Genomic DNA, 18,890 nt, shown 5'->3' on the forward strand with positions numbered 1-18,890 from the left:
ATCTTAACCATGCATAGACACTTGGCCTTAGGCCCGCTACCTCACAAATAGTATTATTTGTATCTCATACATGGTGAAGCATGAAATATGTTTGCTATCTTTGTAGAGCCCTTAGTATTAAATACCAATGATGAAAGAAATCAAAAGAAGGAGGTCATTTTACATTAAAAGATTGGGATTCAAGGGAATTGAAATAAACTATCATCAAGGAGTGATTAAAGAAGGTGATTCCAAGAATTAGTTAGGATAATAACTACAAGGTTATGAGACTGTCCAAGTGTTAAATAGTTTAAAGGAAGAAGAAACTGGGGTTCTTTTTCTAAAGGTGATAGACTGTAGGCCGCACATGAGGAAAATGTAGAATGTATATGGTTGGCAGTTTTTTTGATGGAGATCATACTGTAAAATCTTAGCTAGTTTCATTTGTTATGCAAGTATTATGGTTTTCCAACATTATAAAGGAACATGATTGTTTTTGGATGAAAAAGGTTCTATAAATATATTTGAAGACTGTGTACTTTGAATTGTTCCCTGTTGGTTTAGGATTGAATTGACATTGAATAGTGCAATCTGTTTCTAATGTTGAATGCTTATATTGTGCATGACTTAGATAATCTATCTGTTTCATATTTTTCTTGAATGGTGATTGACAGGAAAACTATGAATTTCCTTGGTTTACCAAACATTCCATTTACTTTATTGTTGTTTATTTGATTGTCCCCCTATCAAAGAATAGTGAGAGTAGCCTTCACTTTCTGATTAAAAGCATCTATTAAATTCATTCATTGTACATTTAATCGGGGAGCTATACTCTACAAAATTCAGAGGATGCTTACATAATTCCATTGCAACGCATCCAACTATCGGTGTTATTTTGTCTTCAAGTTTGGGCATCTTTGAGTCATTTTGTAAGTATTTTATGTGAAGACAAATTTGTCTACCAACACTTGGTTAACACTGGTTCCATCCAAATTTCCTTTGTTACCTGAGTGAGCTCGGTTAACACTCAACTTATGTGAACTTTTCTTCGATGCTCGAGTGAACTCAATAGACATTGCCTTCTGAACTTGGCAAACATTGGAATGCTTGACAGACACATGAAACTGTCTTCATCACTCGAGTGAGCTCGACATACACTGTCTAGTAAAGATATGTCATTTTGTGTAATATCAAAGACACTACACAATTAACCAATTGTTTTCAACACTTATGGGAGATCATTGATCTCAAAACAAAAGTTGGAACCTCCTCCTGCTACTGCTTTTGGCACTTTTGTCAGTGGGGGTACTTTGATGGATGAAGAAAATAAGAAAAATGCTAATCAATTTCTCTATAGGGAGAAGAAACATGAGATTATCAACTATGAAATATATATCCCAAACATTATGGCAAAGGATATAGGTTATTATAAAAAATGGGATACCAAGTGGACCTATAGGTTTACAAAGAGAAGGTATTTTACAACCCATTTTCAAGAATCCAAATTATTAAAGAGATACTGCAAGGGAAACAAATGGTCGCACTTGAATTTCTCAATCAAATCTAAGATAAACAAGACATCAATGATGATGATGAGGAAGATTCAAATGCTTATGAATAGGATGAGATATCTGTTATCATTATGGACAAGTAGTTAGATGTTTTAAAGATGTATAGTAACTCATACAATGAAGGGGAGAGTTCATAGTCAAAATCATTAGAGTTAATCCCATATTATTGTTGGAAATACAATAGGAAAGGTAAACTTCTAGTGGGAGGGGGGTTTGAATTAGTAGTTTAAACTTGGATCCATAAAAATTTCACCAAATCTTCACTACTACAGTAATAAAGTGTATCCAATAAAGGTTACAATGTTTTGATCATGAGACATGATCTACCATGTGAAAGCCTTGTTAAAGGCTTACAAAGATTGTTAGGTATCACCTTGTTAGAGGATTTCAACACCCTATTAGAAGTGTGCCTAGTTAAAGGACTTTAACTTACAACTAAGTACCCTGCTAAAGGATTTCATACAACCTGTTAGGACTACTCTGTTAAGAGATTTTGACTGAAATCACCTATTAGAATGTCTTACCATAGATCCTATGATTGGTACTTGGTTGCTTGATAACAGATCACCTTTAAACAATGTTTTCTTGATCCTTCTCGATAATATGTCTCTTTCTATCCTCTACTCTACTCTAACTGATTCTACAATGTGGTTTCAATTCATAACTTCTAAGTCAGCACAAATGCTCTATTTTTGTATGCAAACTATCCTCTTTGCTCCTTCAACAACCTTGTTTTTGATAGAGAATTTAGGGTTTCATCCTCCTTAAGAAGATTTTGGTGTCTTAGGGTTAGGTATGAATCTATGACTGAGATTCATCCATTTTGTCGCTCAATCCTTCCCATTTTCTAATTGGTTTCATGTAATTGCATAGAGAATCTAGCTAGAGATTCATCCTTATCTCCAAAATATTGTATTCATCCTTAAGTTGGCTCAAAAATAATTTACATAGTTGCTTGTGCCATTACAAGTAAATATGTCAAAACTATGTCACTTAGCATATGAAGTCTTTGATGCTTGGCATACACTAATCTTTCTGCTATGAATCAATACTTGTATTTCTCGACATCCACTGTGTACTCAGCTCCTGAATCACTCAGCATGGTCTATCTGCTGAGCACTTGAGTGACTTGACACATGAGTGGCTCAGTACTCACTATGACTTGGCATGGTCTAATATTTACATATTGTGCTTGGCATGCATTACTAGTTTGGCATGAACTAAGTAAATAACTTAAGTGTGTTGAAACTCTCTTGTCAAAACCAATCTGAGATCAACAATTATGCTAATTATGAGAATCATGAGGAAAAAGAGATTTATTATGAATTTGACATTTTAGATGAGAGTGTGGAAATAGAAATTGTCAATATATTCCTAATTCTTGGGAACTTCTCTATCAATACCATCACCGCCTTTAAACATGACCCAAATGATCCATTGCCAATTTTGCATCCTGAGCTTATAGATGGGGATTCACCTCCTATTCCTAAACTTGATGTTTTCCATAATGATGACACAATGATAGACAATTTGGGTTTCATAATTTTTTTATCACTAGGAGATCACAAGATAGGGTTTCATATTGAACTCAATTACATGACTTACGTTGGTGAGAGTGTCAATCCTTCTAGTTGTAAAAATGTAAAAATAATCAATACATCTAATGGTGAACACCACTTTGTGGTAGTATTAGATCGAAAAATAGTAAAAAGAAAAGACATATTTGAGGGTGAAAATCTCTCTAAGGTGCCTAAGGATGAAAGGATTGACACCCTTCTTGATTATTTATATCAAGAGAAATCGACAATACTTATTGAACCAACAATCCCTATCAACATTGGAACAAAGAACTCTCAATGTATTCTAAAGACCACTGCATCTTTGTCAAAATAAAAAAGAGAAGAGTTTCTACAAATTTTTAGAGCTAAAAAAATTAATTTTGCATGGTCATATACTGATATGCCTATTTTATTTCCTAATCTTATAATGCACCATTTATCTATATCTCTAGGAATTAAACCAGTTAAAAAGAAAATTAGAAAGATGCATTCACATATTATGCTCCTAGTAAAAGCATAATTGAAGAAATGATTGGATGTAGCCTTTTATGGAGCTTTAGAAATTTGTTCTCCATAAGAAAACCATTGCTCGTTTTCATGCTTTGGGATAGACATGATTGTGATTTAATGAGTTTTTGAAATTTTGGATGTGCTAAAACATAGCAAAAACAAAATTATTTGGCTTCTCTAATTTTGCAATTTTGTTGAATAGAAAATGTCACTTCTCTGATTTCGTGATTTCACGATTTCACTTAGTATTAAACTTTGACATTCTGATTTCACGATTTTGATGAATGTTATAAGTCAATCTGTTGATTTCACAATTTCTCATCAAGCATGGTTTCTTGTGTCTGATTTTGTCATTTCTCAGTTCATGATTTTTGACATTCTGCTTTTGTGATTCCAAGTGAGGAAGGAGTCTTTAGAGATGTAATTGTGAAGATTGATATTTGAGAAAATATTTAGTTAGTACCATGACAAGACATGCACATTAAACAACTAAGTATATTTTCATTTTTCTTAAATCAACATTGAAATAGATGTGAAAACTTCTTCATGCCGGCGGGTGTGAATAGTTGGTCTAATTTAATTGATGTATTGACCATTGTTTAGAATGACATTATGACATTGATTCACCTGAAACATTCTTGTACTGCAAGATTTTTTTGTTCTATGTTTGTGTAGTTCTAGAGATTTCACACCATGGGATTGCCAATTCAAGGTTTTAATGTAGAAGAAGAGCCACGACCAATCATGCGGCCTGATTTATCACCAACCCAGGAATATTAGTTGGATGTTCTCAAAAGCATGTATGCGTCCACCTAGGAATTGCGAACAAGTTATGTTGACTATGTCAGTGATACTCATCAATTAGAACTTGAGGAAGATAGAGCCGAGGTTCATGTCATCCTTATAGAATTCGAGGAAATTCATGGAAACTGTCATTTTGAAGAAATTTTTGATATGGTATGAGAACTATAGTTTTTTTTAAGCTTATTTAAGCTTTATGATTGTAGATTTTGGTGAATGGTTGCAATTAGTTATTAGTTAGTTTCTTTTGTAAAGGATTAAAGCTTTTTGCAACCCTTTCATTTTCTATAAGAAAAGGTACCAAGACCTTATAGGGGGGAGATACATAGAAGAAAATAAAATAAAATTATTTATCAAAATGTGTATATGCAACATAGGGTAGACATTGCAACTAGTCACAACCCAATTGTACTTGTTTTTAGAATCAATAAAAATACTTTGTTTCTCTTCCAAAGTTTAGGGATTGATCATAGATATTGTTACCTATAAATTTTCTTAGATTAGATTTATATTGTTGTTGATAGATTGAAATTGGGGCAAATCCTTGATAAGCAAAACTCATATATGGGTTTTGTGTAATCGGTTTTCATTTTTTTTGAAGCTAAACACAAATAACTAGGGTTTTATGACTTTGAGTTCTCTATCCAATGATTGATGATAGAACACCTATCTCCAAGTAATTTCATATTCATAGTAAATATTATATTTGACTCTATTCTCCCAACAAAAAAGGATTATCTTTTGTTTCTTTTAAAGAAAAGTACAGTTTTGTGGAAGGTGATATTCATTGTCTTACTCATCTTCATACATACCTTTCTTCACCCATCATTTATTCATATTTAAAACTTTTTCAAACTTGATTTCTCCTTGAGGGGATACTTTTGGACTCAAGAGTATCAACATAAAGTCTATGATAATAGTTTTTAATCCATTTCAAAGGTTGAGACAGAAGGTATACATGCCTAGGTCCACAAAGCCTGAAGTGTGGAGATTGACTGTAAAGCCTTCAATCTCTAAAGTTGGCCAAGATTGTGTTGAAATTACCAACATTGAGTAGGCAAGGCTTGTAGAAATTTAACTGACAATTTTGAGAACCAACAGATTGGCGACTCTACTAGGGAGAGTTGCTCACAATTCTATTGTGCAATTATCCAAGGTTTTCAATCTCAAAGATTAAAGAGAACAAGTAAGTATTCTTGTTCAAAGTGCATTCTACTAGAGGGAAGAGCTCAAAAGATCCAGTAATTAATCCTTGGGAGAGGTGGAAATTCTATTTATAATCTATGAATACACATGTTCATGAATAAGTAGTTATTTGTAGTTGAAAAGGAGAGGACTAATAGAAATCTATCCCTATAATTTATGTGCAGAAGAAGATCAATTCATTCCAAAATAGAATTTCTTGACTACACTCCCAAGAAAAGGAACAAAAAAGGAAAATAGATTGTTGACATGTCATTCATAGGATACAAGAAATTTTCTAACCGAGAAAAGGAGTTTAATAATGATGATCAAGATAGCAATGAACAAGGGGAGGAAAATCCATTTCACAACATGGGTTCCTTCCTTAATCAGGAACAACCCGAAATTCATCAAGTAGATAATGAAATTGATGAAGAAGGAGATGATGAAGATGAGAATTGACAAAAACTTGTTGAATCTCTTCAAATTTTGTTGTGTCCTAACAAAACATCAAAATTTATAAGGAAGGTTCTGAGTGAATTGATGGAAAGGGTAGGTCTCAAAAAGGACAAAATTGTGGATCCAAAATGAACGGGAGAAAAGGTAGCAAGAGAAAAAGGCGAGTCTTCTAAATTTATCCCTCATAAAAATATAAATTCTTCATTTAAAAATACACATAAGAATCCTTTATACAATAAGACTGGAGAGACATATCATATTCTTAAACAAAGAGATAAGACTGATGTAAATTGGAGAAAAAATAATACTAATAATCAAAGTAATATGGTGAACAATCAGAGGGGAATTTTTTTTTCACCATGAAGGTGTAAGGGCTCCAATGACAATTGAGAAATAAACACAATTAGATTTCACTAGGATAGTTAGATATCCAAATTCTATATCAAATAATTTGAGAATTGCTATACCTAAATTTTTTGGAGAAGAAAATCAATCTATTGAAACATATGTGATTAATTTCAAAAATATTGTGAAAAAATTTGAGAAACATAATGAAGATATTTTTATGAAATTATTTGTTCAATCATTAACCAATGATGTTGTTGAATGGTATAGAGGTCTCCCTGATAAATCTATACCAAGTTGGCAAGAGTTTTTAAACTTATTTCTTGAGAAATTTGGAAATCATAGTGATACTTCCTTTGCTTTACATGAATTAGCCAACATTAAGAAGAATATTAATGAATCAATATTTGAGATCAATAAAAGGTTAAAAATGTTTTAAATAGAATCCCACAAGATATTAGACCTATTGACTCATTCTTAATAAGCTTTTACCTAAGTGCATTTGAACATAAGACTCATTATGAGATAAGGTTAAAAGACCAAGCACATTACATGGGGGGATTTTAAAGTTGCAATGACGTTTGAGAATGATAGAAAAGTTACTAGTAAAATTGGTAAAAGAGATGACCCAAGGTTATTTAATCCTATAAATCCCAAGCCAAGAAAATATGAAGATAAGATTGATAAACTTTTGGGTATGATCAAAGACCTCCATATCAGATATAATAAGAACAAGGGAAGAAGGTCAATAGGAATGAGAAACCTTATTACAAAACAGATAGATATAGATTGCAAGATATGCCTTATAATACATCTTGGAAAGATGATAGACCAATGATGAATAATAAAATCCCTAATCCTTTGAAGAAAAATAATAATTATGTGGAAATTGGTCCTTGGTGTGAAGCTTGCAAACTACCTCATATACTAGAACAATTTCTAGTAGCAAGAAGCATTTTAGAAGAAGGAATCCACTGAAGAGATGATCAAAAAACAATGAATAAATTGTCATCCAAACAATTTTGGGGAGAAGATGACTACTTTAAGGAAGAGTATATCTCTAATGTTCATATAAGGAGATGATGTAGGAGCATCCTAGGATTGTTTGCAATCTTGGATGTTGGAGGGATTTTGGCTAGGAGTTGTGGACTCGATCACCAAAAGAGTGGTGCTCAATCGCTGATGTGTATAGTTTTGGCCAAGGAGCTCAGTCATTGAAGGGGCTCAATTATTGTGGGAACCTTGGCATCTTTTTTTGCTTGACATGTATTGATTTCTTAGTATGTGTTGGTTTCTTAACAATGCTTGGAGTTTTTTGACACTCAACACTGTGTTGGTGCCGACTAGAGTTCTTGTGGATTTTATCGATTGAGTTGAAGTATTTAATACATGTAGCATGTGGCCATGATGTGGATCAATCTGGGATTTTGTGTGGACCTACCTATTTGGGTCTTGGTTGTCTCTCCTATGTGAATTTAATTTGTGATGTAAGCCTTTTAAGATATTTAGGTATTTAATATCTATTGGAGGCCGACTTGTGGCTCAACATATATTTAATACAAGGGATTTAATTTAATTTGTAATGAATTGGGCCAACTTGTGGCTTAGTTGGGTATATGTAGGGGGTCTTGTGGAGTCTTTAGGCATTTAGTTAGTTAGAGGAGTGAGTCAGATATAGATCATCTAGCTTGAAGAAGAGGATGATGTGGAATAGCAAACTTTGAAGGGCTAGTAGCTCTGGCTTGGTAAACCAGAAGATTTGTTGGTGGGCTTGCAAGCACAAGTTGAGATTTTCTTGGAGGTTTTGGCCTGAGTGTGGATTTGGACTAGCTAGGATCAATGTTTGGATTAGATCTTGAGGGATCTTGTGGAACTGTTATTGTAATCTTTGTTGTATTTGGCCATAACTAGGAAGGCCTTACAACCTAACATATTGTATGCAAACAATTATTTTATTAGTAAAGATTTGTGATTTGGTATTAGATCTTACATTGTTGTTATGTTTCTATTGTGTGGTTATTTAATGGGGGCTAGGACATGTCCTTTGAGTATTCTCCTGCCTTGTACTACATCAGGTGGTAACAGAGCGAAGGTGTTCCTGAGAAGATCGCCAAAGTTGAGGCAACTTGCACCAGGACTTGGGTGAAGACTGGAAGAGAAGGTTGATCTAGTGGAGTTGATTGATCTTCTAGATTGGTGGATCTATTGCTTTGTGTCTGCAAAAATCTTGTAAGATGCCTCTAAGAAGATTTGACCCTAGGGAAATTGATGATCTTAGTGATGCTATGGAAGAAAGGATCTTAGAGAAGGTCAAAGTAGATTTTAAATTTGAGATGGAGGAGGTTAAAGCCAATTTTAGATTTGAGATGGCACTGATGAAGAGTGATATGATCACTGAGAACATAAGTGCTTTAGATGGTGTACCTCAACATGTGGGTACTGAAGATGGTTATGAGGATGTTGTTGAAGACTTTGAAATTGCTAGATCAAGTGGTAAGGATAGAACTAATCATGTAGAGAGACCTATTAGAACTAGGGACGATTAGTTTGCTAGACCTAGATCTTAGTTGAGGCTAAAGCATAAGATGGAGGTTTCTAATTTCTTTGATACTTTGACTCTTGAAGACCTAATTAATTGGATTGGTAAATTGGAAGACTACTTTGAGCTAAAGGATATTGGAGATCTACTTATAGTAAGGTTGGCACAAACTAAGTTGAAAGGACATGTTGCTCTTTGGTGGAAAGAACTGCAAAGAGATAGAGATGAAGAAGGTGAAATTAAGATCACTAGATGGATGTTGATGGTAACTGAGTTGAAGGATAAGTTAATTCCTACTGATTATGAACTTGAGTTATTTAAAAGGTTGTAGAATATGAATTAGAAGGATATGACTATGAAAAATTATATCAAGGAATTCTACAAGTTGACTATTCGGTTTGGGCATAGAGAATTGTCAAAGGAAAAGGTAGCTTGGTACATCAATGGTTTGAGATTCAATATTCAAGATGAGGTTGGTATGCTGAATATTTCTTTAGTTGAGGATGCTTATAAGTATGCTCTAAAGGTAGAAGACAAGTTGAAGAGGAAAAGTCAAGGTAACGCTAGAGGGAAGGAGAAGTAGGATAACTCAACAAAGGCTAAACAGAGTGTAGAAGATAAACCAAAACCCATTGATAGGAAGAGGAGGATAAGTGGAGGTGAGTTTAGAGGTACATAGATCTTTTGAATGTCCTCATGGTAGGAGAGTTGCTATTATGAATGAGGTTGAAGTCCAGGATAGTCAACCTGAGCAAGGAGAGAGTTTGTTGACTTGACGAGTACTAATTGGTTAGAGGACAATAGAATCTTGTCAGAGGACTAGTTTGTTCAGGACTTGTTGTAAGTCTAGTGGTAAAGTTTGTAAGGTGATTGTGCATGGTGGTAGTACTAATAACCTTGTTTCTGAGGAGATGGTTTAGAAACTTGGTTTGAAGTGAGTGAGACATCCTTATCCTTATAGGATTGGCTAGTTGCAAGGTGAGCATTCTTTGGAAGTGAGGGAGCAATGCCTTGTTGATTTCTAGATTGGATAGTATATGGATCAAGTGTTGTGTGATATTTTTGACATGAAAAATTGTCATGTGTTGCTTGGTAGACTGTGGCAATATGATTACAAAGTTTTTGCATGATTATATCAAGAATGTGTTTACTATCGATAAAGGTGGCAAGAAACATTCCCTAGTTCCTTTGTAGAATGAAGAGCTTGGTAGGAGGAACCTAAGTATTGGAAGCTAAGTTGGGTTGAAGGATTTTGAGAGGATTAGAGATTAGTATGAACAAAAAACCTGTGAAATACCGAAGATGGATGTGAAGAAGCAAAAGAAGGTCAAGGGAAAGAGTGCACAAGTTGAGGACTTAGAGGATATGTATGTGAAGAACTAGTTTGGGATTTATGTGTTGAATCCAAGAAGATGTTCTTCCAGCTACTGAAAACATCTTTTCAAACTTGGGGTGTCTGATGTAGGAGCATCCTAGGGTTGTTTGCAATCTTGCATGTTGGAGGGATTTTGGTTAGGAGTTGTGGACTTGGTCACCAAAAGAGTGGTGCTCGGACATTGATGGGTATAGTTTTAGCTAAGGAGCTCAGTCATTGAAGGGGCTCAGTCCTTGTTGGAAGCTTGAAATCTTCTATTGCTCAATACTTGTGCTCAATAGGTATTGGTTGCTTGACATATATTGATTTCTTGACATGTATTGGTTGCACAACAATGCTTGGAAGTTTGCTGACACTCAGAAGTGTGTTGGTGCCAACTAGAGTTCTTGCAGATTTTCTTGATCGAGTTGAAGCATTTAATGCATGTAGTGTGTGATCATAATGTGGATCAATCTGAGAGTTTATGTGGACCTATTTGGGTCTTGGTTGTCTCTCCTATGTGCATTTAATTTGTGTTGTAAGCCTTTTAAGGCATTTTGGTATTAAATGTCTGTTGGAGGCCAACTTGTGGCTCAACATATATTTAATGTAAGGGATTTAATTTAATTTGTAATGAACTGGACTGACTTGTGGATTAGTTGGGTATAAATAGGGGGTATTGTGGAGTCTTTAGGCATTCATTTAGTTAGAGGAGTGAGTTAGATGGTTGATCATCCAACTTGGAGAAGAGGGTGATATGAAATAGAAAACTTTGAATGGCTAGTAGTTGTGGCTTGGTAAACTAGGAGATTGCTTGGCAGGCTTGTGAGCACAAGTTGAGATTTCCTTGGAGGTTTCTACCAGAGTGTGGGTCTAGACTAGTTGGGATTAGCATTTGGACTGGATCTTGAGGGATCTTGTAGAGCTGTTATTGTAATTGTTGTTGTATTTGGTCATAACTGGGAATGCCTTATAGCCCAACATATTGCATGTAAACAATTATTTTATGAATAAAGAGTTATGATTTGGTATCAAATTTTGCATTGTTGTTGTGTTTCTGTTGTGTAGTTATTTTTTGGGAGCTAGGACAATCTCCTTTGGCAATTCACCTGCCTTATATTGCATTAGGAGAATAAGACAACAACATACTCAACAAGTCTTTTCTGATAATGATGAAAAACCAATGTTAAGGATATCATCTAAAGAAGAAAGAAGGACTTGTACAACTGCAGTAGTTGAACAAGTAAGGAGTAATTATTGTTCGATTATTCTCCACTATAAACTATCTGTAATATTAGCTAGCTATCCATTGTTCTAAAATAATAGATTTGCAAAATGTAAAATTTAATTAATAAAGCATCATAATAACATTCACACAAGTTTGACACTAGGATTTAACATGGAAACCAATTTGGGAAAAACCACCAACAACATGTCACCAATTTTCACTCTTGTGAAGTGAGCCTTGTTAGGAGATAATCCTATTAAAGTTTACAATACACACTATTAAATATGACCTGGTTAAAGATTTAATCACTTTATTAGGAGTGGCCTTGTTAGAGGACTTTAGAACATTCTATTAGAATGTCACCCAGTTAAAGGATTTACATAGACTATTAAGTCCTTATGACTGTTAAGTCAACCTTGATTAAAGGATTTCAAATACTATTCACAATGGAAAGAAAGTAACAATAGGTTTGATCTATTAAGTACAACTCAAATTGTATGTTTAGATATCTTGTTTAGCTCCTAATATTGACTCACTATTTGGCCTCCATTGTTATCTCAATCTCAGATTCACTTGGCAACCCTTCAAGAAATCACCCTTCACTTCTTCTCAACTCAATTAATCTTTTTTCTTAGATTCACTAGTTAATAGCATCAATAATAACTCCAACTCTCTGGAACTTCTTCTCATGTGCACAATATCTCTACTCATACAAAAAGTTTGCCTCTGTACCTCATTAAATAGGTAGTTTTGATATTTTTTTCGCTTAAACAACACTATAGATCTTAGGGTTCATGATTTGATCCATTAGATACGTCTCTAATTGTCATTATGTTTATCTCTTCTTTTCTACAAAATTATCCTTGAATTCATCTCCTAAGTCAATTACCTAATCCTCTCCTAAAATTAAATGATCCAACTCATCGATCCTTATCTTCAACATGTTTTTCATATCCCAAGAAATTAACTTAGTCATCTAGAAATTATGATTCCTCACAAATGGTTATAATGTTGTTCCTCAACCAACACTAAATTCTGACACTCGGTCATCACTGAGTTACTCGGTCGCTATAAATTTTATTGCTCAACATCAACATTTTCACTCGGTCAATATTGATACTTGATCAACATTGAATTTTCTCAACATCTACTGTGGCTCAGTTGACACTAGAATCACTTGACATGTCTGTCAAAATTCCTTAGTCTTTTACTATGTTACTTGATCAAGCCTACACATTTGATCTCTCTTTGCTCACACTTCTAAGACTTGAACATTACCATCTTCTCCACTTGCAACATGATTTAAACAATCACTTTATCTTGTCAAAGTCTAACTAATCAAATGTCCATTTGTAGTTTCCTCTTCATAACTCAATCTTTCCTCTAGATTCTTTTGTTATGAAAAACTTCTTAAATCCTCTTCATCAATCAAATAGATATGATATTTAGATAAGATAACAAACTATCTCACCAATAGATTTGACATCAATGACAACACAACAATTATTCCTATTGTAGTTTCCAACAATCTCCCTCTTTGGCATTGATGGAAACATCTTTTTTTTTTTTTGTTGCAAAAATATTTCAGGTTACCATACAATCCAAAATTGGTACACTCTTTGAGCAACACTCTCAATGTATCATATCTTTTGTTAATATCCTTAGTTTCATTTTGATGCATATCTCTAATTTGGAAACACCTCTTAAAAGCTTATGAACTCCCTAAGTAATCACTCTCTCTTACTTAATGTCTCTACTAGCATCCACTTGCTCTCTTTGGGATATTCTTTCCTAATGGATTCATATTTTTGTTAGCTTTCATTTCTTCATATAGTCTCTCCCTATTTGATATTCTATGCAATATGCAATCCCTCCCTCTTTGACAACAATGCCATAGATACTATCTCTTTCTCATACATCTTGATTATGTAGATAATTGCATGTCAAGTCTGAATTCTTCATCTATCATCTTCATATGACTGATCTTTTATATTTTCCTTCTTCTTTACTATTACCTTAGACAACTCCTAGTGTAGAACTGTCTGCATCAATGCATAAGATAGTTTGATCGACACATTTGATGCAATGCTTATCTATAGCTTAAGTTGTAATTCCTACCCCTACTTGAATTTTCTAATTTCTTTTGACTGGATTCTTTTAGGCCTATTCTATTATTATGTTTTATGATTAATGGTACTAGATTATCGAAATTGATTAGTTGTATTTCATATTCAATTGATATATATATATATATATATATATATATATATATATATATATATATATATATATATATATATATATATATATATATATATATATATATATATATATATATATATATATATATATATATATATATATATATATATATATATATATATATATATATATATGGTGCTGGATTATCAAAATTGATTAGTTGTATTTCATATATATATATATATATGTTGTGGTACTTAGTGCTAGTTATTTCAGTTATTGACTGATGTTAGTTAGACGAATGATTTTTATGCAGTTTCTAGGGATACTTACCCTACACTTGCATATGTATGGTGTGCATGTATGTTTTTTTTATGTTTGACGTTTCTGATGTGGTTGAGGAAGGGAGTCGTACTCACCTACTAGTTAGGATCTACACAATGAACCACTTCTTGATATTACCTGTTTAGTTTAGAATATTGTGCTTGTACATGCGTGGATTTTATGTAGATTGTAGGTATCGGGTATCGACTTCCCTGAATTGCTAGGATGAGTGTACCCTATCATAGTATTTCGATGGTACAAGTGGGGAGATAACTCTTGAGTGTAAATCCTAAACCCTAAGCCAATTGTCCTAGAAAATAAGACAAGCATTTGAGTTAGTTTACCCATCCAAATTTGTCAAGTGACTTGAATTCATGATTTTGACCTTGGAGTTTGATTATGTTCTCTGCCTTCAGTTGATTATCATTTTTGGTTTTGTGGGTATGTGGTGATTTTCTGTTATAATTAAATCAAATTAAAAGATAATTTAATGGAAATTTTATAAAGAAAATTCAATATTTAATTATATTTTATTAATTGAAAAATTAATTAAATAATAGAATTAAATTTAAAGATTTTATTAAAGTTCTATTTTTTGACATATTTATATTAATTTAATTTAATAATAATTATTTAGGAGTTTTATTTTAATAATAAACTCTAAATAATATTATTAATTGAATTAATAAATATATTAGTAAAACATCTCGTAATTAACTAGAGAGAGAAAACATAAATTTAATAAAGTTATTTTAATTAAATTGCATAAAGCGTATGCATGAAATTAAAATATAATAAATTAATAAGAGAGAGTAAGCAATTGTTTGATAAAGTTTATTTTAATTAAATCATATAAAGCTTATGCATGAACTTCAAATATAATAAATAAATAAGAGAGGGTAAGAAATTATTTAATTGAATTGTATAAAGCTTATGCATGAAATTAAAACATAATAAATTAATAATAGAGAGTAAGCAATTATTTAGTTAAGTTTATTTTAATTAAATTGCATTAGGCTTATGCATGAAATTAAAATATAATAAATTAATTAAAAGAGAAAGCAAATTAATTTGATAAAGATATTTTAATTTAAATTGCTTAAAGTTGTTGCATGAAAAATGTATAAGAAAATTCAATATTTAATTAATTGAAAAATTAATAAAATAAAATAATTGAATTTAAAAGATTAAATTAAAGTTATAATTTTAGTATATTTATATTTATTTAATTTATTAATAATTATTTAAGGTTTTATTTTAATAATAAACTCTAAATAATATTATTAGTTGAGTGATAAATATTATTTGATTAAAAAAAAACTATTAAAATATGTTAATATTTGATTTAATCAATGTAGACACCTAAATTTGTCCCATTTTCTGACCAATTAAATAAATATTTAATATTTATTTAATTCCCCTACTTTAATTAAATAAATTTTACATTTATTTAATTACATTTGCCTTACCTTGATTTAAATAAACTAAGGTTTATTTAAATCCTAACCTATTCCCCTTGCATCCTAACCCATTCCCTTTAATTAAGTATGTCATTTACTTAATTAATTCCCTCCTAATCCCCCTTGGAATTAAATATTACATTTAATCCTATTTGAGCACATGACTCCTACATTTAACCCTCACCTAACCTCACTACTCTAACCTAGCCCATCTTGCTAAACCTACCCACTTTCTAATCATGCTTGCTTTGCATAATCATCCTAGCTAATCACCTCTTAGTCCTAAGTGTGTTCTCACACATGTGTGAGGAATCCTCACACATGTGTGAGAGATGTTCACACTTTCCTTATCCCTCATGTCTTGCATGTCTCTTGCACACTTTCCCTCTTGCATGAGAGTCAAGGTGTCTCACACATGTGTGAGAAGCCATGCCTTCTCACACCTCTTGCACACTTGTCCTCTTGCATGAAAATCAAGTTGTCTCACACGTGTGAGAAGCCATGCCTTCTCACACCTCTTGCACACTTGTCCCCTTGCATGAGAGTCAAGTTGTCTCACATGTGTGAGAAGCCATGCTTCTCACACCTCATTGATCATGTCACCATCAAAGGTTGTTCACACATGTGTGAGCATATTGCCCCCTTTAAATGGTCAAAATCCTAATCCATGTGGAGTCTACTTGTCCTCCACCTCATTGACACCTCATTGATCCTGAGAGATCCTAGCCCTCCATCTTGCCTTCAATCTCAACCATCCGTTGCATCCATTTTCCTATAAATGGAGAGACCTCTCCTCATTTTCAAGAAGACCTACCTCATTGTTATGTTGCTGGATTTGTGAGCAACCACATCCCATGAGCAATGAAATCATCTAGACTTGATGGTTTCATGAGGTTTGCATATGTGTTATTTTGATTTCATTAATACTCTCGTTTGTTTCATGTTTTTCATTTACATGTCTTCTTTCATATTTTGAGGTTTTGCATGATAATGTAGGAATATATGTTAGTTGCTTAATGCTTATTCCTTTAGTTACATTTTTACGCAACACATTTTGGCATGCTCGGTGGGACCCATGTCCTTGGTTTCACTTCAAAAATTCACAAACTACCTTAGTTTAGTCGTAAAACATCGGATTGTCATCTTCGCAGGCCGCAACGTCGTCTAAGATTGTCATTTGTGCAGACCAGCATCTCCGCAAATTGGCATCTTTGCAGATTAGCGTCTGCGCAAATTGGCGTCTCCGCATTTTTCCATTTTAAAAAAATTCTATTATGTCGTCTACGAATTTTGTTTGTCATCTCCGCTTCGTAGATTGTCGTCTGCATTGTAGGTGCACTAAACTGTCATCTCCACCTCTAAAATTATCGTCTGCAATTTTTTGGTGACCTTCTACTTTGTCGTCTTCGATTTTTTGGCAACCTATTCTGTTGTTTGCAATTTTTTGGTGACCTTTCTATTATGTCGTCTGTGATTTTTTGACGACCTTTCTATTTTGTCGTTTACGTTATCTTATCATTTGAGTGGTTTGTCATCTACGTGGTTTGTGGTTTGCACTTTCTGTCGTCTTTGCATTTTGGCGTCTGCATGTTTTAGCGTCTACGTGTTCTGTCGTCTGCGTTCTTGAACATCAATCCTTAATCAATTCATCAAGTTGACCCACTCAGCTAATAATCCATTAACCATATTCAAACATCATTATCATGGGATGAATCCTTCCTAATCCTTGGATGTGCATTACGCTTAGCATTAACTTTGCCATCCTTAATCAATCATCATCAATCGATCCATTAATGGGTTTTCAGCTTGACTAAGGGCAAAATGGTGTTTGCTTTTGGTCTTTTGTGCATGGTTGCTTGATTACTTGTATGCATTAGCATTTTTTGCATTTATCATGGTCTTTGCATCCTATTGTCCTAGGAATCATGGTCTTCCATATCATGGTTTCATAAGGCATATGGTTGTATTAGACCCCTTTTTATCACGTACTTGACACATGGTCATCTTGGTTCCTCATACCTTGGTGCATAATGTCGAATACAATTTCAAACTTAGGTTGTTCACACCATTGCAGCATAACTTTCCCCCTCCCTTCCATTCTTCCTATCCATTTCGAGAGAACATCCGTGTTCTCCTAACCCACATGTCCTCTTGAGGGGCATACCCTTCCACCCTCGTCATCCTTCCTCATCCTTTCATGACTGGGGCATCACACTACTAGTCTTATCCTCCTAGCCACTATATTTTATTCTTCTTTGATATAACATTACTAATTCTATATCAAAGAGGGGCAAAATGTAGACACCTAAATTTGTCCAAAACTCATTTCCTGACCAATTAAATAAATATTTAATATTTATTTAATTCCCCTACCTTAATTAAATAAATTTTACATTTATTTAATTACATTTGCCTTACCTTGATTTAAATAAACTAAAGTTTATTTAAATCCTAACCTATTCCCCTTGCATCCTAACCCATTCCCTTTAATTAAGTATGTCATTTACTTAATTAATTCCCTCATAATCCCCCTTGGAATAAAATATTACATTTAATCCTATTTGAGCACATGGCTCCTACATTTAACCCTCACTTAACCTCACTACTCTAACCTAGCCCATCTTGCTAAACCTACCCACTTCCTAATCATGCTTGCTTTGCATAATCATCCTAGCTAATCACCTCTTAGTCCTAAGTGTGTTCTCACACATGTGTGAGGAATCCTCACACATGTGTGAGAGATGTTCACACTTTCCTTATCCCTCATGTCTTGCATGTCTCTTGCACACTTTCCCTCTTGCATGAGAGTCAAGGTGTCTCACACATGTGTGAGAAGCCATGCCTTCTCACACCTCTTGCACACTTGTCCTCTTGCATGAAAATCAAGTTGTCTCACACATGTGTGAGAAGCCGTGCCTTCTCACGCCTCTTGCACACTTGTCCTCTTGCATGAGAGTCAAGTTGTCTCACATGTGTGAGAAGCCATGCTTCTCACACCTCATTGATCATGTCACCATCAAAGGTTGTTCATACATGTGTGAGCATATTGCCCCCTTTGAATGGTCAAAACCCTAATCCATGTGGAGTCTACTTGTTCTCCACCTCATTGACACCTCATCGATCCTGAGAGATCCTAGCCCTCCATCTTGCCTTCAATCTCAACCGTCCGTTGCATCCATTTTTCTATGAATGGAGAGACCTCTCCTCATTTTCAAGAAGACCTTCTACCTCATTGTTATGCTGTTGGATTTGTGAGCAACCACATCCCATGAGCAATGAAATCATCTAGACTTGATGGTTTCATGAGGTTTGCATATGTGCTATTTTGATTTCATTAATACTCTTGTTTATTTCATGTTGTTCATTTACATGTCTTC

General features: G+C 33.6%; 1 protein-coding gene across 1 annotated transcript in view; it reads left to right on the plus strand.

Moving 5' to 3' along the window:
* Nucleotides 1–16,775, plus strand: part of LOC149572537 (uncharacterized) — a 52,913-nt gene extending 36,138 nt beyond the window's left edge. Inside the window, exon 8 of the mRNA XM_089815852.1 lies at nucleotides 16,665–16,775. Within this exon, the coding sequence (XP_089671978.1) occupies nucleotides 16,665–16,775 (111 nt within the window). The remainder of the gene's footprint in view (nucleotides 1–16,664) is intronic.
* The last annotated feature ends 2,115 nt before the right edge of the window (nucleotides 16,776–18,890 follow it).

Source organism: Cupressus sempervirens, chromosome 2 (genome assembly GCF_028749045.1).
Source record: "Cupressus sempervirens isolate cs-2001-9-10 chromosome 2, ASM2874904v1, whole genome shotgun sequence".
Classification (NCBI taxonomy): domain Eukaryota; kingdom Viridiplantae; phylum Streptophyta; class Pinopsida; order Cupressales; family Cupressaceae; genus Cupressus; species Cupressus sempervirens.